At 39.1% G+C, this 24693-nt stretch overlaps 1 protein-coding gene across 1 annotated transcript in view; it reads left to right on the forward strand.

Annotated features, from left to right (window-relative positions):
• The window catches only part of cenpe (centromere protein E), a 133421-nt gene that overhangs the window by 101884 nt on the left and 6844 nt on the right, over positions 1 to 24693 (forward strand). Inside the window, exons 41-48 of the mRNA XM_060841949.1 lie at positions 1248 to 1478; positions 4997 to 5212; positions 8216 to 8434; positions 8935 to 9138; positions 10585 to 10697; positions 11108 to 11205; positions 15976 to 16144; positions 21327 to 21685. Of these exons, the coding sequence (XP_060697932.1) occupies positions 1248 to 1478; positions 4997 to 5212; positions 8216 to 8434; positions 8935 to 9138; positions 10585 to 10697; positions 11108 to 11205; positions 15976 to 16144; positions 21327 to 21685 (1609 nt within the window). The remainder of the gene's footprint in view (positions 1 to 1247; positions 1479 to 4996; positions 5213 to 8215; positions 8435 to 8934; positions 9139 to 10584; positions 10698 to 11107; positions 11206 to 15975; positions 16145 to 21326; positions 21686 to 24693) is intronic.

Here is a 24693-nt window from a genome sequence, read left to right on the forward strand (position 1 = left end):
GATTTTATCAATTTTGTATACAGTTCGGTATTAATCCGTCACACTCTAATCCAACTTCTCTTTAAAAGTAGAGTCACAGGTAGATAGGATAGCGAAGAATGCATTTGGTATACTTTCCTTTTATTGGCCAGAGCTTTGAGTATAGAAGTTTGGGAGGTCATGTTGCAGCTGTACAGGACATTGGTTAGGCCACTGTTGGAATATTGCGTGCAATTCTGGCCTCCTTCCTATTGGAAAGATGTTGTGAAACTTGAAAGGGTTCAGAAAAGATTTGCAAGGATGTTGCCAGGTTTGGAGAAATTAAGCTACAGGGAGAGGCTGAATAGGCTGGGTCTGTTTTCCCTGGAGCGCTGAGGGCTGACTTTATCAAGGTTTGTAAAATCATGAGGGAATGGATAGGACAAACCGACAAGGTCTTTTTCCTGGGGTGGGGGAGTCCAGAACCAGAGGTTTAGGGTGAGAGGGAAAGATATAAAAGAGACCTAAGGGCCAACCTTTTCACACAGGGTGGTGCATGTATGGAATGAGCTGCCAGAGGAAGTGGTGGAGGCTGGTAGAATTACAGCATTTAAAAGGCATCTGGCTGGGCATATAAAAAGGAGAGGTTTAAACAGATATGAGCCAAGTGCTGACAAATGGGATTACTTTAAGTTGGGATATCTGGTCGGCATGGATGAGTTAGACCGAAGGATCTGTTTCCATGCTGTATGTCTCTGACTCTAACACTCTCTAATTTTAGAGTTTCGGTGATAATCAGCACCAAAATGATTGTTTGCACACTAAGAATTATGTGGCAGTTGCCCTAATGTGACATTTCGTAACGCGGAATGAACCGAAGTCTTGCGATGGCTTACAGCAAATGCTTGGTTGTGAACTAAGCCTAATTTTAACTTGTTAATAGCCTCTAGTCAAAGTTGATTACCTTTGCTATCAGGGAGGAAGTGAGGATTGCTGATGCTGGAGATCGGAGTCTCCATCGCGAAGAGCTCATGCTCGAAATGTCAACTCTCCTGTTCTCCGATGCTGCCTGATCGGCTGTGCTTCTTCAGCGCCATATGTTTCCACTATCTTTTCTGTCAGTATGCAATATTATTGTAGGCATTTCTGGTGTTAGATTTTCACTTTTATTGGTGTTTAATTGAAAAAAGTAATAAATCATAGGATCTAATCTAACTTTTAAGATAAAAATATTTCCATAAAGCTGTGTTTATTTCACAATTGAGCTTTTTTCTGTGCTTCTGCAACAGAGAGTGATGAGCACTGTGCCTCCTCGTGTGAAGAACTATCAGAAACCTATTAGGAAATGTGATGTGAGTTTAGCAGATGAGAAAAAGAAGAATGAAGAATTGCTCTCGCAGTTGCAGGCTCTGAGAAAGCAAGTATCTGATCCATCAGAATTGCAATTAGTATCAGTTGAGAAGAATGCTGAAATAAGAAGAATTTCGGCCTTAATTGCAAATAAAGAACACCACTTAGAGGTTTGTATTGTTCTCTTCATAATTGTTAATTATCAGGGAGCTAGAACATTGCAATTCCAAGATTTTGTTTAAACTTTGAAGATTTAAGTGTTTAGGTGCAAATATTATCCATGTGACTGCCGACCTGACTCCAGAATGTTATATTCACCTTCCTGGTGTAAGAATACAGAATGTCACTGGTTACATAGCACTCTGAAAGGAGAGGGTGATTATTAGTGGCTATCATCCATATTGGTAGAAAACTAAAAATTCTGCATTTAGATTTTAAAGAGCTAAGAAAATAGTAAGACCTCTCAAATCATAATATGGCAAGTTGCACTTGCTCATAAGTAATGAACCAAGTCCGTGCAGATGAATCTGTGACTGGAAAAGATCTGAGCATAGATTCACTAGTGAAGTTGGAAACACAAGACAGAAAATTAGTCAATGAATTTGGAAAGCAGAGGATTCAAAGGTTAGAAATAGACCAGCAGAGAATCACTTTCCTACCTTGTTTCTCACTTGTGTTCTCAGTCTCTCATTCGTATTGTCCGTATCTATATTTTTAAATGGAATTAAGCCATTGATGTTGATGGGTGGCACGAAACTCTCAACCGCTTACTGTATAAAACGGTATTGAATAGGCTTCCTTGTGGCGCAATGGTAGCATTCCTACTCCTGACTAGGTTCATGTCCCTTCTGCTCCAGATATGTGTAATAGCGCTGAACAGCTATTGATCAGAAAAATGGGTAAAAAGATACTGATTCAAGATATTGATAAAAATTGTATAACTGCTCTTTTAATAAGCTTAGTTTAAATTGTGACTTAATTACTGGTTCTGTCATTCCTACAATGTCTATTGATGATGTTTTCTTGGGAAACTGCTTACCTGTAGTTTTGGGGAAGCTTGCTAAGGCTTTTTAAAACACCGATGCTTTTTTCAGGTACTGTTCAGCTCTTTTGTTCTCTGTATATTAAGACCATAAGAGACAGGAGTGGAGGTAAGGCCATTGGGCCCATTGAGTTCACTCTGCCATTCAATCATGGCTGATGGGCATTTCAGTGCCACTTACCCGCACTCTCCGCATAGCTCTCGTTTTCCTTGCGAGATCAAGAATTTATCAATCTCTGCCTTGAAGACATTTAATGTCCCGGCCTCCACTGCGTTCCATGGCAATGAATTCCACAGGCCCACCACTCTCTGGCTGAAGAAATGTCTCCTTGGTTCCGTTTTAAATTGACCCCCTCTAATTCTAGGTTGTGCCCAAGGGTCCTAGGGTCCCTGTCTGAGCGAAACAAATTCCCAGCGTCCACCCTTTCTAAGCCATGCATTATCTTGTAAGTTTCTATTCAATCTCCCCTAAATCTTCTAAACTCTAACGAATACAATCTTAGGATCCTCAGCCGTTCATTGTATGTTAGGCTTATCATTCCAGGGATCATCTGTGTGAATCTCTGCTGGTCAAGCTCCAGTGCCAGTATATCCTTCCTGAGGCATAGGGTCCAAAATTGGACACAGTATTGTCAATCAGGGCAAGTATCTTTGGTGGGCAAGCGTCTTTAAAAGTATCTTTTTAGAGTGTTTTCCAGTTTCATTATGATCAGAAACTTAATGGAGTTCAAAAGCAGGTAATTTTGCAGAAAAAGATTAATTGGCGCTTGAGAATATTAATCAAAGGAGACTAACTAGGTAAGTAAGCTAAATGGCAATTATTCACACAAGTCTTATCTCACTTTTTTCATGAATATGTAGAAAAGGTTTTCTCTGCTTGGTAAATCCCAAACAAGGTTGTAGTATTTTTGAATTTGCACATTGTCATGGATATTGTAACAGAAGTCTTGAATATGTTATCCCAACAGGTTTTGGATGCTGGGTCAAATAAAATATTTAGTAGTAAAACAAAGATTTTTATTAGATAAGAAATGGGTAAATAGAGTTGCTGTATAGATCAACTGTGATCTAATTGAAGGACCAAACAAGCCGAAAAGTGAAATTCTTATAAGAAGTCTTAACTGTATCTGAGAATGCCCAATAGTTTATACAAGACATTTCAGCTCTTTCATTGGCTGGAGGATCATCTTTCTTGCTCGTTTGTCCATGATTTGGAGCATTTGAATAATGATTAGCTAATTTCTCTCATTTTCTCTAATTGTTGGAATGTACACATAAATTCATCGCTGTTATTTCTCTCCGTCGAAGTTACTAGTTAGTCAGACCATGACTTGAATATTTTTTTTTTACACTGAAAGAAAATTGTTTAGCCATGTTTTCCAATTTTATTTCAAATTAATACTGGGGGAAAAAAGTGTAAGAAATATGAACCAAAATGAAAAATCAGTTTTTGTTTGGAACATCACTAAATCCCAGGAAAAGAGAATGATGACTGGTTACTGTTAAGTCAAATACAGTAATTATTTAGACAGTTTCTGCCATTGATTCTTCTGAATAGCTCCAAAAATGATATAGTCGTTTTCTACAACTGGATAATTAAACTCTTTTGGAGTAGATGTGATTATAACATTTGATAATGGACTTGGATCATGATACTTTATATGTGATACTAAAATATGTTTTTTAAAGTAGCACACTAGTGCAGTGGTTCTGAAGCTAAAGTTTAATTCTGTGCCATCTATTGTAAATATTGTAATGATTGACTGACTCAGATATTCTGGTCAGTAACAATGCTTGATGCATTGCTGCTGCCTGTGAAATTTTCTGTCCTCCAGAAGAACTTCTTATTTTTGGCTAGGACTTTCCAGTGCAACAAACCAGGATATGAGAATGGAAGGGTGGAGAGGGTCACTTAGACCTTGCATGTCACTAGCTGCAATATTCAGAAATTTTTAAAAGTCTGTTAAAAAGTGATCAAGTGCATGGGGACGGTGAGGAAGAGAGGCCATTGTTGTGGTACTTTGTTGTGTGTAGCTAACTAATCAGAGTTTGGTCAGGTATTAAACTGTTCAACTTTTCTGGAACTAAGTATCTCTAAGTAAGTCTGCATATCTGGCATAAGTCTTCAGGCCAGAGCTCAGTGTCAAAGACGTTTGCAAAGGATCCAAGGCAGTGAAAAATTGGCCCATCAGAACTTCCCAGGCAATTTCTGTCCACATGTATACCTCCATGAAATACAGATAGATGTCTTACCACTTGCATCCCATTCCTCATGATCTGGATAGCAGAAGATTTGGCCTATCAAATGTAACATTTCCATTTCATTAGCATCACAGTAACAATTAAATCTCTTCAGCTTACCACCACTATCCAAGTACATCTTCAGCACTGTTTTCAGAAAGAATGAAATGCATTCTTTTGTTTTGTGAAAGTTTTTTTTTAATAAATCTATTGCCCAAAAATTGTGAAAATGAGTAAAGTGTCTTAAAAGGCATGTTGACATTTTACTTACAATGCTGAGGTAAAATTTTATCAGTTCTACCATCAGAAGTAGTTAATCTGACTATTTTTAATAATGTAAAGTTAAAACCTTCAACTTGTGAATGCCCTTTCTTGTGTATGTTGAATGTGTTTTCTCTCACTCAGAATGCCCAGCAGAATTTGTTGGAATTAAAGTCAAAATATCAAAAGTACCTGACCTGCTCCGAAAATGGAATACTGTCCAGAGCAACAGCCCGAAACAATCTTAAGGAAAAAATTGCCAAACAGTCGGAGAGAAATATTTTGAAGATAATTGAAGAAATTGAGAATGAAAATCAAATATTAGATCAGGAATGTCAGCTTCAATTGAAATCTGTTCAGGTATATTTATTTGCTTCAAGATTGGAACTTGCAACTAACATTATTCCTGTGTTCAGTTGAATTTACATTTTAATGAAACTGAATTTATAAATGTTCAACTTGAAATCAGCAGCAGTGTTTCCATCTGACTTATTCTGATAACTTCTTGTTTGAACTTTAAACTGCAACAAAGCTCTTTCCATTTGCTTTGATTCAAGTTCAATGCTTTTACTTTCTCAAGCCTAAAATGATGCAGACTCAACTTGTAAATTCCCAAATCTTAGTCTTGAATGTTGTTTAAACTGTACACTGTGTGCAAAGCCTTTGCAATTTCAAGACTGCATTTTCCTTAATTGTAAGGAAAAGCACCAAAGCACTGAGAAATTTGGGATTAGTTTCTATTCATTTTCTATTCTCAATATATTCCACCTGATTGACTAATGTCCTTTAGGAAAGGATCTACTACTTTTGCTTGGACTGATGACAGTCCAGACTCTCCAGTAATATGGTTGACCCTTAACCGGCCTTCGAAATGGCTGACCAAGCCATTCAGTTGCCTAGGATAATCGGGGATAAGCAACAAATGCTGATCTTGTCAGCCATTCCACATCACATGAAAGAAAAATGTTTCCAAAATTGTTGGAGTTGAGCTGACTGATGATTTGGTCAAATATTAGCTTGACAGATTTTATGTATCCACAATGGCTATTTTCTCTGTTTCAACCTCAAGCTCACACGAAGTATCAAGCACCTTTACTGTCTAGTAAATAGTTAAATAAAATCCACCTTGTGCTTTGAGTAGCAAGGTAAAATGCACTTGTGCAAAAACCAATTTGTAAACATTGTTATGCAACAGGAACATAGCAGTCTCAGCAGCTGCAAGTTCCCCTCAAACACCTTTCTTGAAAATTATACAATTTCTCTTCCCTCCCTAAAAGCACCAAGTACTGGCACCAAACCAACTGTGTAGTGGTTTGAAAACGCTTCTTGCCACCAACAGGGGCCAGTGTGATTACGCTATAAATACTGGTTTTGCAGTGACAGCTACAACCCAAGAAGAATTTTTTAAAATGTTGGTGGCATCTTGTATTGACGTAGGTAATTGATAAAGGTTAATTCTTTTGTTTAATCAACTACTTCATTTTTGTTGCATTGTGATTAAAAGAATAGTGGTAAAGAAGTGAAATAACTCCAATTAGAATGACATCTGACCGTTCTTTTGAGCTGTCAAAGCTTAACTTTTTGATGTGTCAATTGAAATTTCGTTCTAGAATGAGGACAACTCCGCACCATTTGATGAAAGGATTTCAGAGAATTACTCTCTCCTTTTTAGTTTCTGTTGCACCCTGACCCTCCCCTGCCTCACCCTTCCAGTTGGACATATTGAATTAAAACAATTATAGTGTTAAAGATTGTTCTGGGATATGTCCCATGATTTGCCATTGTTTGAATTCTGATTTATCTAAATTAACATTCTAGGCATTTTGTATAAGTTAGTAAGTTAACCTTTTGGCGAACTGAACCATACTTCAGAGCAAAACTAAAATTCCCTTCAAGTCAAATAGGTATTTATTAGTAATCCTTTAAAAGATTTTTAGTCTGGTCATCTGACGTCACTAATATTACCAATGAAATGTCAGCATGGACAATGGAATAGATGTTTGTTTCTTCTCATTCTTGTCACACAATCTCCCACACCGTTCAGTTTGATTTTTACTGAGAGCCCCCGATATCCCTATGTTTATTATTATTCTAGTTTTTGATGTATTGCTCCAAACAACACTACACCTAGTTCTGTTTAGAGTACCAATTACAAAAACTGTCTTTAAAATGACTTCCCATGACACTGCAGAGGTTTCATGTGAAACGTGAGTGCTAATCTAAAGAATTAGATACCAGAGCTGACCAAGCTTTTGGTCAGCTCTGGTATCTAGGGAGTGGTGTGGTGTGGTAGGTTTTACAGAAGGATTTTGAGAATGGGGCTGAGGCAACTGAAGTTGTCTCACCAGTTTTGATAATGGGTATGGTTGCATAAACATCTGCGCAGAGTTACAGGGAATTGGGGGAAATACATTGCTAAAGGCTAGAGGTTGGAAGATGCAACACCATGAGGAATATAAACAGGAGATGGGTATTTTAAATAAAACATCATGTGTTGGGGTTGACCTGGGTGAAGATGGTTGAAGTAAGTGGCCTTGTGATATGGAGTTTGAAACAAGAGTTCAGTTTTGACTTGAATAGGATACTGAAGTTGTAAATAGTGGAATATGGAGTCCGTGGCAAGGGTTCAGCTTTCAGTGATATGCACCAGCTTCACTCTTTCCAATGCTTAATTGAACAAAAATGTAGCTCACCCAAAATTTGGTTTGCAGGCAAGTTTGATGGCACTTTGGAAAGGGGAAGAGGTAGCTGAGTCTCTTCAGCCAATAGTTGGAAGTTGGTCTATGTTTGCAGCCAATGCTACCAACTGACAGCACATTGAAGATGCTATGTTGGAGTATGGGTTCTTATGAGACTCCTTTAGTAATTGTATGGTTGCAGGAAGAGTTTTGCTTGATTGACTCTATACCAGCTGAAAAATAAACCACCCAGCATCATATCACTTTTGAGTATTCCACACATACCTCTGCAGTTAACAGCACTTGAGGTGTTTATTCAGACACCTTTTTCAAATTATTCGAGAGTTTCTGCTTGACTGGCTTTTCAGGCAGTGTGAGCTGAGCCACTGCCATCCTTTGGGTGAAAAAACATATGCGCATCTCATCTTTTGATCTTTGTATTAATCGCTTCGCATCTATGCCGCCTAGTCACTGACCTCTCTCTGCTAAGGGAAATTGGTAATAAAACGTAATTTAAAAAATTAAATAGTGAACAGTACAGGGCTCTGTTAAATGTCTAAAAGAAAGCTATGTATTTTGACTTTAGTTTAATATAATTTGATTTGTTAATGTGAAAAATTCATATTGCATCACTGAGCAATAGAATGCAGTGCTAAAAGTTAATTTCATCCTACTACATTCTCAGGGTGAAGCTGCATATTCTGAATCTCTGCGAAATGGATATATAAAGTATATCAGGAATTCTTGTGATGAATTGGAAAATGAGAAGAAAAAGAATGATGAACTGCTTTTACAAATTGAAGCTATCAAGCAGGAATCATTGAACAAAAATGGCTGTGATTCATTGACTCTGGAAAACCAGAAGCTATCCAAAAAGTTGAAAGAAGCCGAGCTATTGCTGCAGGTAATCAAACAGCTTAATACTTAAAATTACATTTTTAAGTGGAAATAGTCACTGAAAAAGATTTGAAATTTGCAATGGGAAATGCTCCATCATTATAATTACCCAAATTCCTTTTGTTATACTGATGAGGTTTACTAATTGAAAAATCATCTCTAGTTGCTATTTCATAAATTTGAGAAGGCAAAGTGAACTTTTTATTTGCTATAATTAATATTGTGTGATTGGTTGCACTGTTACTTCACAATAATTCAGTGCAAGTTCCTAATCTGACAACTGCGTAACAATACAGGAGCACATTCTGAAGTAAATACATAAGTGTACCTACTACTTTACTATTCCAATTGACCATCTTTAAAGTTTGAACAATATCATTTATATTTGGCTGGCCAATGTATTATGGTGTGTCTACCAGTTTATGCTGGAATGGAAATACATTGATGTTGAAATGCAGTGTTGTCAAGTGACTTATGTATATTTTTATCCTTGTTTTTCAATTTCAGAATGAGAGAATAAAAATTAATGAGCTTGAAGCAACCCTGACAGCAAGCCAAGAAGCCTACAAGCAACAGGAAGAAAAGCTCTCGGAACTACAAACAGAAATAGGCTCCAAAGCACTAGAGAAAAATCTTGATGTTCTTCAGTCAAAACTGTTGAAGAAGGACAGCCAAATTAAAAATTTAGAAGAAAATTTGGAACAACTGCAGGTGTGGAATTAAAATCAAGTCATTGACTGAATTTCAAGAATGCTGAAAATGATGTTTTGAAATATTTGATGTTATAAGTTGTGTTGCTTTAACCTTGTATTGTTAGCAATTAATTCAGAAGATCAATTTCTCCAATCTGCATGTAAACATTTTCATTTGAATAATTTTGTCAGGATTAAAGTCAAGATTAAGTCACAATACAGGAGGAAATTTAATCAGTTACACTGTCCTAGTCTGAACTGATGCGATTGAAATGTAACTAGGACATGCAGAAAAAAACAAGTGTACTGTTATTTTTAACATTATGTATATGCAACAATTTTGAAACTATCTAGCAATTATTTAAATTCACAAACCTCCAAGTTGTTGAGGAGAATATTTGTCTGGTGTTATTCTAGAACCAGCAAGACAATCTGATTTTTGAATATAACTTATGTCAGCCTAAATAGCTCCTGGAGTTGGTAGGATAGTAAAAAGTCAACTTTGCACATGTAAATATCTTTTGGAAAATTAAGAATTTAAAGATAGGGAAAATTCTATGCTTTCCAATTTAAAGAGTTACCATTGTCTGGTATCCACTGCAAATGTATATCTTTGAAACTTTGGATTCTCTTTTTCGTTTTAAAAGAAAATGTCCTTGTTAATCAAAACAAAATTGAGAACAAGTTGGTCAGCTTCCAAATTCCACATCTATGTAAATTTGTCATCTTTCAGTTACACAATCTGGTCACTAGATGGTACTGTATCATTTTTCCCACTTTCTACTCCTGTGTTTTATATATATTACAACCCAATCGTTATCGTTTGTGTGTTGTTGAATTTAAATGTAAACTTTTAAATCACCACTTACTTAGACAGTAATGGTAACGCACCTGATGTCTTACTTCCTCATAATGGAAATTTTACCAATAGACAAAGTGGATGAATTTTTCAAGTCACCGAATTTCTATAACCTAGGACTAACTGCACTTTGCCCTTCATTTTCCTACATTCTTAGCTTTAATATGATAACGGAAAACATGCAATATTATACAGCTGAATAATTGGCTTTTTGAAGTAATTGTGATGTGTATCATATATTGTAAACATAGGAACATTTTCAAAGTAAAATTATCACGTATGACACTGAAGAGTCAGATGTTCATCAAAACTTAAGGCAGTTTCTAAAACAAGTTTATTCGTAAATTCTATGTTCAAAAAGGTGTGTCAAGGGTTCCTTTTGATTTGTTTCTAATTTGTTTGGTAATATTTCAAATTACCATTATGTACTCCTGAACTGATGAATCATGTTAGTGGCATTTCTGATACAAAATTACACTTATGCTGAAAACTGGAGGTGAGTAGTGTGCTCCGTTTTTTTTAAAAAAATTGAAATAACTATGCTGTTGGGTTTTGAGAAAATTGTGAAGGTATATAACCTCCTATTATTACTTTTATATCACACAGGCTAAGCTAGACATGGGAGCTCAACCTTTCAAAGAAGAGATGACTGATCTGAAAAATCGATTGTTTGCATTACAGATGGAAAAAGTTAAAGAGACTAAACATTTTGAAAATCAGTAAGAATCACTATTTGTTTTCAAAGTGTTAACAATTCTTCCAATTGTCTTCAACGTGGGATTGTCAAAACAAGGTTGGCATGGTGGCTCAGTGGTTAGCACTGATGCCTCACCAAGCTAGGGACCTGGGTTCAATTCCCACCCTGGGTGACTGTGCAAACTCCACACAGACGTCTCCCTGTGAGTCTGCGTGGGTTTTCTCCGGGTGCTTCTGGTTTCCTCCCACAACCCAAAAGATGTGCAGGTCGGGTGAATTGCCCATGCTAAATTGCTCTTAGTGTTAGGTGCATTAGTCAGGGGTACATATAGGGAAATGAGTGTGGGTGGGTTACCCTTTTGGAGGGTCGGTGTGGATCTGTTGGGCTGTAGGGAATCTAATCTAATCTAAGTATAATAATATTTATTTGCAGAATTAGTTCTCTCAAAGCCAGCTTAGAGCATAAAGAAGAGTCATTGAGACAACTGAAGGAAACACTCCGAAGAAACCAGCAAGAACAGGATACCAGCAGTGAGTACTTTTTATAAACTCATTGCTAAGATGGACAAAATTGCTGAATGTGGTTTGTGCAAGTTCAGAAAGTCCTCCAAAAAAGTTCTTCAGAATCCCAAAGTTCAGAAGAAGAATCAAGTTGCACTCAAAACATTAACGCACTCTTTCACTTTCTACAGCTGCTGCTGAGGCTCTTTGTTTTTAGTTTATTTGGTGCTCCGAAGCATTCAACTCCATAATGTGGTGAATATGTTGATGGCACTTTCTTTTTTAAAAAAAATACAGATTCCATTGATGCATAGACAAGCTCAATTTGCTAAAATTATACACATTTATTGAACCACAGTTAGAATATTATTCTGTTTTAAGTGCCTACTTTAGAATAACTAGGCAAGAGTAAAGTAAAGGGCTACTAAGGTTATATTAGGATTTGGCTCAAAGGAAAATCAAAACAAGTTGTTCTCTTCATAAAACATTGAGCAAAAAGGTTCTGCAGAAAGCTTCCACAGTATGCTCAAAATAGAGGAATTGAAGTGTAAATGCTGGAAAATTTAGGTACCACTAAATTGTTTACCACAAAGCATTAATGGAAGATTATTACTGAGGGGGGGAAAATATAATTACAAAAAGATAGCTATTGGGAACAATACTTCTTAAACAGAGTATTTTTAGGGTACCATGTGTCTTTCCAGAGTGTTGGAAAGCCTTTCCCCCTCTGATCCTGTTTGGGGAATTGAAAGTTGCTGGGAGCCAAATCCACAGTAGGGGGCGGCTGTCCGTTTTCTGAACGGGTGTTGGCATGACATAATATACACCTGAGTCATTAGTTTGTTCTGTCTCTCTCACATGCATTAACTCTCATTCACTGTCAAGATGCATACTTCCCCACACACTCTTTGTCATGTATTCAGTTGCTTTCACTTGCTCACTTAGTCACTTTCTCTTTGGTCATTAACAAACAAAAAAAGATTCAATTCACTAATGTACTTCAAGGAAGGAAGCTGTTGTCCTTGCCTTACGTGACTCCGGATCCAAAGTGATGTGGTTGATGCTTAACTGCTCTCTGGACAATTAGGGGTGAGTAATAATGTTGAACCTGATCAGTAACATCCATATCCCATCAAAGAATGTTTTTAAAAAAATTCTCCTTGCTCCGTCCCTTTGTCTGTCTGTCTGTTACAGATACTCTTATACTTGTGCTTTCTCACACCCATTAACACTCTGTGACAGATACTCACTCCTTCAATCATGAGGAAAGCCTGATTGCATTGGGGAGCAGACATCGGCATCAAGGGTGAAGGGAGTAAAGAAACTGCTTGCAGTCAGCCTGCATCTGGGAATGGGCATTGAGCAAAAGATTTATTTTGATTTTGAGAAAGCTGTAATTATTCTTCTTTTGCCATTTCTGGTAGGAGAGGTCTTCCCAAACTGTGTGTCACATTCCCCAGGAAAATGGGCTGATGAATTTAGGACTGTGACTCCCAAACTTTTAATGGTTGCCATGGATTGCAGCAGAACCCAGGAGAGTGGCCCCAGAAGTGCTAAACAGCTGGGGAGCAGAGAGATGGAGAGGTCATTTGTAGCTATGTTGAAATCACTGGGTTAACAAGCAACAATACATTCTGACAGAACTGTCCAGGACATTAGGCAGACAGGAAAGAAAAAGTGAGCATTACAGATTCTGGACATCCTAATGGGCCACTTAATGTTGTCCTTCAGGCCAAGAGCAATCATTGGATAGTTAGTCTGTCAATGGGGATGATCTGCATCAGATTGGCTGACTGCTTTGGATACTGACTACTTTGATTGACAGAATACTTGGCCAGTGTGCCTGATTTAGCACTTCTGCAACCACTGTGCTGTGCTCCATAGCTGCCATTACAAGTTTTGGCGTCAAATTTCATTAGCCCACCACACTAGATGTCATGACCTACAGTTTGGGAAGCCTTTCCTACAAGAAATGGTGAAAGAATCAGAATACATTATAGCTTATTTCCAAGTCAGAATAATGGGAAGTTTGGATAGAATTTACAAGGATGGGGATGCTAACTTTGAATTTTTAGCGTTGTCTAAGGACGACTACATCTTGTAGATTGTATATACTCTTCCAACTATGTGTTGATGGTGATGAAAGTGGATGTTCGGGTTTTTCTGACAGTCAAGTAGGTAGTTTTATCTTAGATGGTGTCAAGCTGCTTGAGTGTTGAAGCTGTACTGAAGCAGGTATGTGGGGAGTATTCTATCACACTCCTGACCTGGGCCTTGGGATGTCAGGAGATGACTATTTGCTATGATTCCTAGCCTCCAACCTGTTCTTCTAGCCGCACTATTTATATGGCTGGTACAATTAAATTCAATATTTAATCAATGGTAAACCAGCATGTTGTTAGAGAGAGTGTTAGTTATGGTAATGCCATTGAACATCAAGGGGCAATGGTTAGATTCTCTCTTGCTGCAGATAATCGTTACCTGGTACTTTTCAGCACAAATCTTTCTGCATTTGGACATGGATTGCTTCAGTATCTGAAGAGTTTCAAATTGTGCAAGCATCTGCAAATGTCCCCTTCATGAAGAGTAGGTCATTGAAGCAGCTGAAACTGGTTGGGCTGAGAACACTCCCCTGAGGAACTCCTGCAGAGATGTCCTAGGGCTGAAATGACTGACCTCCAAGAGCCAAAACCATTATCCTTTATACTAGGTATGATTCCATCCAACACATCATTCCCAATGACTGGTTTTTCTAGGCTTCTTGATGTCATGGACTATCACTGTCACTTGCCCTCTGAAATTCAGCTTTTTTTGTCCATGTTTGAACCAAGGCTATAAGGAATCAAGAGCTCAGTAGCTCTGGCAAAACCCAAATTGAATGTCAATGAACAGGATATTGTTAACCAAGTGCTGCTTGGTAGTACAATTGTTAGCCGTTTCCACAGAATCCCTACAGTGTGGAAATAGGCCATTTGGCTCAACAAGTTCACATCGGCACTCCAAAGAGTAACCCACCCAGACCCATTCCCCTGACTAATCTACCTAACCTACACATCCCTGAACACAATGGGCAATTTAGCTTGGCCAGTTTACCTAACCTGCACATCTTTTGACTGTGCGAGAAAACCAGAGCATCCAAAGAAAACCCTCACAGACACCGAGAGAATGTGCAAACTCCATGCAGATAATCACCCGAGGCTGGAATCAAACCCAGGTCCCTGGTGCTGAGAGACAGCAGTCTAACCACAGAGCCACTGTGCTGATGTTTGGAGGGTAGATGTATGGGCCAGTAACTGACCAGTTTAGACTTGCTTTTCATGTACAGGATATACCTGGGTAATTTTTCATCTCTGATAGATGAGCAGCTATATCTGGGATAGATTGGCTAGCAAGTGTCAATTTCTAGAACACATGTATTCAGTACTATTGCTGAAATGTTATCAGGGTCCATTGACTTTGTGGTATCCAAAGCTTTCAACCATTTCTTAACATTATGTGAAGTTAATCAGTTTAATTGAAGACTGACATCTGTGATGGAGGGGATATCTGGAGGAGGCTGAGATGGATCATCTGCTTGACACTTAGTCATAGAGTCATACAACACAGAAATAGACCCTTCGGTTCCACTTGTCTGTACTAACCACACATCACAATCTGGCTTAGTCCCATTTGTCAGCATTTGGCCCATATCCCCTAAACCCTTCCTATTCATATACCCAACCAGATGCTTTTAAATGTTGTACCTTTACCCACCTCCACCACTTCCTTGGATTCCCAGTCTTGTGTTGCTAGATCTGTTCAAAGTCTACCCCATTTAGAACAGTAATAGTGCCACAAAACCCAGTGGCAGGAATTCTCACTGTGCAGATGGGACTTCATCTGTGCAAGGGCTCTGATCACCCTCTTACTGCTACTGTCATGGACAGATTCATCCGCAACAGATCAGTGAGGATGCAGTCAAGTATGTTTCTTCCCCTTTGAGTCTGCGACAAGAGATGAGAGAACCAATCTAGCGGTTATGTCCTTTAGGGCTTGACCAGTTTCATCAGTAATGATGCAATCAAGTCCCTCTTGGTGATAGGTGTTGAAGTCCCCTAAAGTACATTTTGTGTCCTTGCCACCTTCAGTAATTCCTTCGAGTTGAACATGGAGGAGTACTGATTGATTTGATTAGCCAAGGAGGGTGGGATGATGGTAGACTTTCTTGCCCATGTTTGACTAGGTACCATGAGGTTTCAAGGGATTCGGAGTCTGTTGGGGATTTTCAGGGTCACACTGTTGGCTGTATGCCACTCTCCCATTATCTCTGCTAATCTGGCCTGGCAGTGGAATACAACAGTGTTGTAGATGGTGGTGGTGGTGTCTGGAACGTTGTTTAAGGTATGATTCTGTAAGTATGACTGTCAGACTGCTGCTTTCAATTTCAGCACTAACTCCAGGTGTTGGTAGGTAGGAGTGAGTGGCTTGCAAGGTTGTTTGAGGGCACTTGAGTCCACCACATTGCTGTGGGTCTGGAGTCACATGTGGGTCAAACCAGATAGAGGTGGCAGTTTTCCTTCTTAAAAACACTTCAAGTCCTGATTTTCATGAATTAAAATTTCACCCTCTGCGATGGCAGGATTCAAACCAAATTCCCCAGAATATTTCCTGGATTTTCAGTCCAATCTTTCATGTTCAGCAAAAATACAAATACACCATCATCTTCTGTTAGTAGCTTCCTAATGTATTCAGATCTAATTTTAGAAAGATAATTAATGACTGAGTATAATATCCTATTGATTAATTTCTAATTTCTTTTAGTTACAGTTGAAAATAGTAAAGATAAAACGTGTTCCACTGACGTATCTCTCACATGTAGTGCTGGAAGTGGTATAGTTCAGAATGCAGTGGTACTTGTTCTAAATGCTGAGAAAGCTAAACTTACTCGAGATCTAAATCAGTTTAAGAAGGAAAATGAACATCTTGCAAGGTAATTTTTAAAATTCAAATATGGCTTTTCTGTTTACTTAATATAAGACACTGGCTTCTCAATGTAGCGTCCAAGGGCTTTCTGCAAGTATATAACCCAAGTGAAAAAATCTATTCAATTTTTTCAGCGGACAGCAGTAACCATAAGGATGAGAGTTACACATTATGATCCTTTCACATTTGAATTTCCAACTAAATTTGTTTTGCTGTTCCCCCGGACCCCATTGCCCATTGTCAGTTATTGAATCATATAGTACAGAAGAGGTCCTTTGGCCCATTGCCTTGAAATGTGTTATTATAAGTATTAATGGATGTTGTAAGGTTTTCCACTTCAACTACCCTCGCAAGTAGTGCTTTCCAGATTCCTACCACCACCTGGATGAATTTTCTTTCCTCAAATCCCCTCTAAATCTGACTTTCACCTAACAAAAACTATATCTCTTTGTCATTTACCTTTCAGTTTATGGGAACATGCTGCTTCCTATCCACCCTGTCCGTGCTCCTCAGTCTTACATAGCTTGGTCAGGGCTCCTTTCATTCTTCTGTGCCCTAAAGAAAACAACCCAAGCTTCTCTAGTCCCTCTTCACAGCTAAAATGCTCCATCGAATGCAACATTCTGGTGTAACTCGTCCACACCCTCACCAGTGTAATCAAATCCTTTCTATAATGTGGTGACCAGAACTGCCCGCAGTACTCCAGCTTGTGGCCTAACTGAAGTTCCAGACAACTTCATGACATCCCTGCTTTTCTAACTACTGTTAGATAAATGATAAAGACAAGTGTTCCAAATGTCTTCCCAAACCAACCAGACCTGCTACCATCGAGTTTTTGTGGACAAGCACCCCAGGATTCCTCTGTTTCTGAGAATACTAGGGACCTGCCATTCATTGAATACTCCCTTATCTTGTTACGTCTTCCAAAGTGCACCATTTATTTGTCAGGTTAAATTCCATCTGCCACCAATCAGTCCATTTGACCAACCCATCTTTATCCTCCTGTTACCCAAGACTTTCCTCCTCACTGGCCAGTCTTCATGGTATCTGCAAAGATTGTTTATAGGCAAATAATCAACATCGTCGTTCAATTCTAACACCTTTATGATGTCCTCATTATCAAGGCAAGGACCGGTGCAGGTGACTGCTGAACAGACACCAACCCATTTTCTTCTCAATGTCCCTCAAATGCCACCAGAGTCAGCTGAGGATGAAGAAACAGTTCAGAAAAAGACTTAATGTCCAGCTGTTTCAATGGCCAAGCACACTAGTGAACATCCAACAAGGTCTCCACCAAAATCTCCAAAACGTTAATTTTAACAGACTGGGAAATGTCTGAGAAGAGCTGAAGACAGGAATCATTTCATGCTGTGAAGAAACCATCAGCTGCAAGACATGGAAACACACAAAGGCTGGTTCAACGTGAGTGACCACATCATCCAAGGCTACTTCAACAAGAAGCAGAGAGCTGTCCATGATTGGCACACCAACATCACCAATGAGGCAAGGAGGAAAACTCAAACAGCAAAGGGAGAACAAGGTAAACCAAAAACTAGTGTGGTCTGAGAAAGCCAAAGATCTGAACTCCTTGCTATCAAGCACAATACCCAGGATTTCTTCAGCGCCACCAAAATAATATGCAGGCTCAAGTTTGGCCTCAAACTGGTAGAGTAAGAATAGCACTCTCTTGAGAGACCAAAAATATTAGTCTCTGAAGCAAATGCTTCAAAGAACTTCTAAACTGCAACACAATTGTCAATCTATCTGAGGAAATTCCTCAACTGACCATCAAAAATGATCTTAGACTGTCATTTAGTGTAGCAGAATTTGAAGCTGCCATTAGATACATGAAAAGTTGAAAAGCTTCAGAAGAACATGGCGTTTCAGCTGAGATTTTCAAACTGGGAAGAGCAGCGCTTACCTATTATCTTTTCCTGAAAATCTTGGACAAAGAAGAAATTCAGACTGATCTCAGGGATACTATCAACACCACCTTCCTTCCAAAAAAAAAAGAGACATAGTGGATGGAATCTAACTTGGTAGTTTTCTCTCTTCCTGGGAAGATCATAGTCCAAATCCTCACTAGATGCCTTCTCCCATTCCTGAAGATATCCTTCCTGAAAGCCAGTGTGGCTTCCGATCAAATCATGATTTTCACTGCATGGCAACTGCAAGAGGAATGCCAAAAACAACACCAACCACTCTATCCTGTTCTTATCGATCTTACCAAGGCTTTTGACTCAGGATCTGCCAGAGCACTTCTTGATTGACTGTCAACAGCCAGCTGTCCAGTGAAATTCTTCAGCATTCTTCTCCTCCTCCATGACAAAATGTCAATGACAGTCCTCACCACCAGTAATATGACAGAGTCCTTTGTGGTGAAAACAAGGATTTGAGCAGGGATGTGTCATTGCCCCCATCCTTCTCCTCAACTTTATCATCACTGTTCTTGTCAAGAATAAGCTTCCTCAATCAGTTGAAATCCAAGAAGAAAATGACACCGATCTTGTGGTACTTCGGTGTGTGGGTGACAATGGAAGCATGCTCAAGAATTGGTCTTGGACTCCACCTTAAGAAGTCTGAAATCCTCTAGCAACCTGTTCCAGGTCAAGTTCTGGTCTATCCCTCCATTAAGATCAAAAGAGAAATTGTGGAATGTGGAATAACTCCCTTACCTGTTTGAGACTGATTCCCTGCATCAGCTAGGAGGGCAGGCAAACTAGTATTGATGTCGTTGAAGCAGTTAACAGCACCAGCATAAAGGCTACAGTCATCCAAAACCAACTGTGCTGTGCTGGCCAAGTGTTGAGGATGTCAAGAGTTCTGACTGCCAAAGCAAATTGTTTTCCCCCAGTTCAGGAAGGCACTTGAATGAGAGGAGGCCAAAGGAAGTGTTCCACAGACTCCCTGAAGGCTTTCCTCAAGAAATCCAAAATGGATGTCAATACAGGAGAGTCTTGTTTGGGCGGAAACCCCTTTTTATAATTCTTTTGAGAATGCCTTTCAGCAAGTGGAACCACAAAAAATTATCTCGAGGCCGAGAACTACTTCCATCTCCCCGAAGCAATGTGTGGGCAGAGATGCTGCTCTAGGATTGGGCTCATGAGCCACACAAGATTAGATTAGATTAGATTTCCTACAGTGTGGAAATAGGCCCTTCAGCCCAACCGACCCTCCAAAGAATAACCCACCCACACCCATTTCCCTCTGACTAATGCACCTAACACTATGGGCAATTTAGCATGGCCAATTCACCTGGCCTGCACATCTTTGGACTGTGGGAGGAAACTGGCACACCTGGAGGAAACCCACGCAGACACTGGGAGAATGTGCAAACTCCACACAGACAGTTGCCTGAGGCTGGAATCGAACCTGGGACCCTGGTGCTGTGCAGCAGCAGTGCTAGCCACTGAAGGACCCTCTGAAGCCACGACCAGTGACATGAGATTTCCTGGGTGGAAGTATTTATATCTAAATTATACTTATTAACAAATAAGTACCGATGATGAATTTCTTCCCTAGTCTCCTACAACAGCCTGGGTGGCAATTCATCCAGACCATTTTTAAACCTGCCAAAACCTCCAATGCATCTTTACTCCTTATGATAAAGTGCTCAAGAACCTCAGTCCTCTTCCCAAATTTCTGTATCTACACCCTCCTTAGAAATGAAGATATGAAAAGTACCTGTTAAGGATTATTCTTTGTTCTCCCCTGGTTATTCAATCTCTTTGATTATACTTATTCGGGAGAAGTTCAAGATATGCTACTTTACACACCATTATTTTCTTATGCACCCTATTTACTCATGTTGCTTTCTTAAATTGCCCCCTCTGAACTTTCTATATTTTGCTCGTGCTTCTGTTAATTTGTTCCCTTTGTACCAGTTAAAGCCCCTGTTTTCCTCCCTATCCAGTCTCAATATTCCGAGATATCCAGGGTTCTCTAGGTTTGTTGCTCCTCTGTTTCACTCTAAAGAGGACACGTTGGCCCTGTATTCTCACCAGTTCCATTTGACATTCCCCAACTGCTCCGCTGTAGACTTACCAAGAAGTAACTTTCTAGCCGATTTTGGCCATATCCTGTTTTTAATAAAATATACATCTCGCACATTTCTTACCTCTTATCCCTGCCAAAACCTCCTTTTCTTCAGACCATCTTTTCCCTATTCCATTACAAACTTAAAATGTACGGTGTTGTGATCCCTGTCTCACTCCTACTGCTGCCTTGAACAGCCGTCCAGCTTTGTTTTCCCAAATTTGCACCATTTTTTGTTGGACCTTCTGCCTGTTGATATAAAAAAAAAGCTTTCCTGAATACATTTCAAACTTTTTACCCCCCTCTCAGCCCTTTACACTATGATTATCCCAATTAATGTTAGGGATGGTAAAATCCCTAATATAATTACCCTAACCCGTTTCCCTGAATTGCCGACGTGGCTGATCCTCTGTTCACTGGCTGTCTGTGGATCTATAAATACACCCTCAACAGTGTGACTGTGCTCCCATTTTATTCCTGAGCCCTAACCATGTAGCTTCATTTGAAGACCCTTCTAATATATTATCCCTCCGTACTGCAATAAGTAAATCCTTAATTAATATTGTGACACCACTTCCTCCTTTACACCCTCCCCTGTTCTGCCTGAAGATTCAATACCCCAAATCGCTGGTTTGCCAGTCTTGTCCTTCCCTCAACCATGTCTGTGATGGCAACAACATCACAATTCCTTGTTAAATATTCTTCATTGTGCAGCAATGCCAAATATTAAGCTATTCCATCCTGAATATCGAATAATATGAGCATATTCAGCTGTTATTTAACCCAGAACAATGTGCTTTACTGTTGGGTGTGCTACATTGTTTTTCCATCTTGCTGTCTAAATATGAGGTTATTTTAAAGATTTGTAATGTTACCTCATTGCAATTCTGAGAGAAAACTAAATACTGGTACAAAAATAGAAATTGCTGGAGAAACTCAGGTCTGGCATTATCTGTGGGGAAAAATGTTTTGAGTCCAGTGATCTTCCTTCAGAACTGGATTCAAACTATTAACTTTTTCTCTCCACAGATGCTGCCAGACATGAGTTTCTCCAGAAATGTCTGTTTTTGTGTGATTTCTAGTATTGGCAGTTCTTTGCTCATTATACCAGTATTTACCTTGAAATAAAACAATGGTTTTTCAATTGATTTTAGAATGGTGTCTGAGCTAAAATTTGAAAAAAACATATGGAAAGAAAGAGCAACAAAATATGAAGAGAAAGAGAGAATGCCATTCAAGCGGGAAAATATTCAACATACTTTAACACAATGTCCAGATGACAGTCTCCCTTCGCAGTCACAGAAGGAATGTTCACTACCAGTGTCACAAAATGTTGAGATTTCAAAAGAATTGTTTCCTCACGAAAGTAAAGCTGCTGCCACTGAGGATAAAGCTTTGGAAAACGAGCTACCCATCGATTCTTCTAAGGCATCATCGTTTGGTATGGAATCACAGCCATGGTCACTTCCTCGGACCAAAATTTTTGATAATTCTCGGCTGAGTTTTCCTGGAGGTAAAAACCTTTTGGTATTTTTCTATTAAAACATTGAGATGGAGATTTCTAATTAAGCCGTTGAAAATAACTGTGGTTTAATTTTTTTTGCTATGGGTGGGAAGGCGGATATGACATGAAGGCAAACGGGAGAAATTTTATTTGTCAAGGAGTGAATATGAAGTTTGCATGATGAAAGGACAGGTTTTACATAAACTGCCTTTAATTTGCCTCAAACCGAAAACAGGCTCAGCAGATCAGCAGTCCGGAGAGAGAAAACAGTTAACATTTAGAGTCCAGTGACTGTTCTTTAGACCTGGACTTTGAAGTGGTAATTTTGTTTTCTCTTCACAAATGCTGCCAGACCCACTGAGTTTCTCTAACCATTTCGGTTTTTGTTTCAGATTTCTAACATTCGTAGTTCTTTCTCCATTGCTTTATTTTGATGTAAATGCTTGTAATGTTATCTCAAATAATTTGAGAATGGTGTCAGGTGGTATTGTTTAAGATTTTCTATACTGAATGTACAATAACTTAAGGATATAAAGTTCTGAGTAGTTTCTTTTAAAATCATTAGTTTGTATCTTGTAATTGGAATTTGGGAAAGACTGTGGTCTAAAACTTTTTTTTTGTAGCCTTGACTGTGATAACTTGGTTATATCTGCTGTAGCTAGAGCATAAAATTATTGTTGTGGCCAATAACAGAGAAAGAAATCAAAAACAATCAGTATTTTGAGTCTGCTTTTAATGACTTGAATTATCCCCAGGCACTTTGCAGAAGCATTTATTGAAAGAAATGATACTGAGCCACATAGGGATCAGATGATCAAAAGCTACAATCAAGGAGGTCAATTAAGAAGAGCAAAGAAAAATACAGGCAGAGGGATTTAGGAAGAAAGTTTGTAGTCAGGATTTGAAATCGAGATATTCCTTAACCAGGATGGGGGTTAGTAAATGAATGAGTGACCGGGATAACAGTATTTGGATTTAATTTATTAGTTCAAATTTACAAAGGGTAGAATGTAGGAGATTAAAAAAGGTTATGTTAGAGTACTCAGATGTGGGAAAAAAAACAAAAAAATGAAAATTGCCTAAAAATGTCCAGAAAACCCCTCCCTTCTCATTTTAAAAGCAATCAAGAAAATTTATTTATATCCTTCAAAATCAAATTATATAGAGCTGGAAGTCTACACACAGGTTCTGAATCTAAAATATACTAAACCCCGTGTAGTAATATACACAGGGATTGCTGTTCTCAATAATATAGACTCTGATGGCAGCTCTCTATATTATACAAAGGAAGTGCTGCTCACTGTAACACACACATGGACTGCTATTCTCTCTAATGTACACAGGGAATGCTGTTCTCTGTAATATACACAGGGACTGTTCTCTAATATACACAAGGGCCTGCTGAACTCTATAAAATACACAGGCACATCTATTCTCTATAGAATACGCAAGGACTGCTGTTCTCACAGTTATGAAGTTGGGACGATTGTTCTCTATACAATGTACAGGCACTGCCATTCTCTCTAATAGAGACAGGGACTGTTGATCTCTAATATACACAAGCACTGCCATTCTCTACAATATACACAGGGATTGCTCTTCTCTCTAATATAGACAGAGACACCTGTTCTCTATAAGATATACTGGGACTACTTTTCACTATTCTCTAGGCAAGGACTGCAGGTCTCTGTGATGTAGACAGGGTTTTCCAGGAATTTGGAGGTAAGGATTGGCAAAACGATTCTGGGTAGGAGTGAAAGGAACAGTGTGGTCATTATGGGAGACTTTAACTTCCCCAACATTGACTGGAAATACTATAACTCCAGCATGTCGGAAAGACCAATTTTTGTCCAATGTGTGCAAGAGGGTTTCCTGACACAGTATGTCGAAGGGCCAACAAGAGGGGAGGCCACACTGGATCTGGTACTTGGTGATGAACCAAGTCAGGTGTTTGATTTAGTGGTAGGTGAGCATTTTGGAGAGAGCGACCATAATTTGGTTACGTTTAGTTTAGTGATGGAAAGGGATAGGTACATGCCACAGGGCAAGAGTTATAGATGGAGCAAGGGCAATTATAATGTGATTAGGCAAGACTTGAGAGGCCAAGAATGGGGTAGCAAAATGCAGGGGATGGGGGTAATCGAAATGTGGAGCTGGTTTAAGCATGTCCTTGATAGGTATGTCCTGGTAAGGCAGGGAGGAAGTGATAAGGTAAGAGAACCAGGGTTTACTAAAGAAAGTGAATCTCCTTTTTTAAGTGGAAGAAGGAGGCTTGTATGACAATGAGACAAGATGGTTCAGATGAGGCGATGGAGAGTTACAGATTAGCTAGGAAGGGTTTAAGAGTTGAGAGCAAAGAGAGGACGCGAGCAGTCTTCAGCAGGTAAAATAAAGGAGAACCACTCAGCTTTCTGTGTAGAATAAAAGGATGACTAGGATAGGAATAGGGCCAGTCAAAGACAGAAGAGGGAAGTTGAGTGTGGACCCTGAAGATTGAAGCGATGCGAAACAAATATTTCTCATGTGTTTTCACTCAGGAAAAGGAGAATATTGTAAAGGAGAAGACTGAGATTTGAGCTGAAAATGTGTTGTTGGAAAGGCGCAGCAGGCCAGGCAGCATCCAATGAGCAGGAGAATTGACGTTTTGGGCATGAGCCCTTTTTCAGGAGACTGAGATATAGGCTATTAGGTGTTATCAATCCTAGAAGGTGTGAAAGTAGATAAGTTCCCTGGACTGGATGGGATTTATCGGAGGATTCTCTGGGAAGCTAGGGAGGAGATGGCAGAGTCTTTGGCCTTGAACTTTGAGTCGTCATTGTGTACAGGTTTAGTACCAGGTGACTGGAGGATTGCAGATGTTGTGCCCTTGTTCAAGAAGGGCAGTAGAGATGACCCAGGTAATTATAGACCAATGAGCCTTGTGTCTGTTGGAGGAAAAGCTTTGGAAAGGATTATAAGAAAGGATTTATAATCCATCTAGCAAGCAACAATTTGGAGGTAGTCAACATGGTTTCGTC

This window comes from Hemiscyllium ocellatum, chromosome 2, assembly GCF_020745735.1.
Source record: "Hemiscyllium ocellatum isolate sHemOce1 chromosome 2, sHemOce1.pat.X.cur, whole genome shotgun sequence".
Classification (NCBI taxonomy): domain Eukaryota; kingdom Metazoa; phylum Chordata; class Chondrichthyes; order Orectolobiformes; family Hemiscylliidae; genus Hemiscyllium; species Hemiscyllium ocellatum.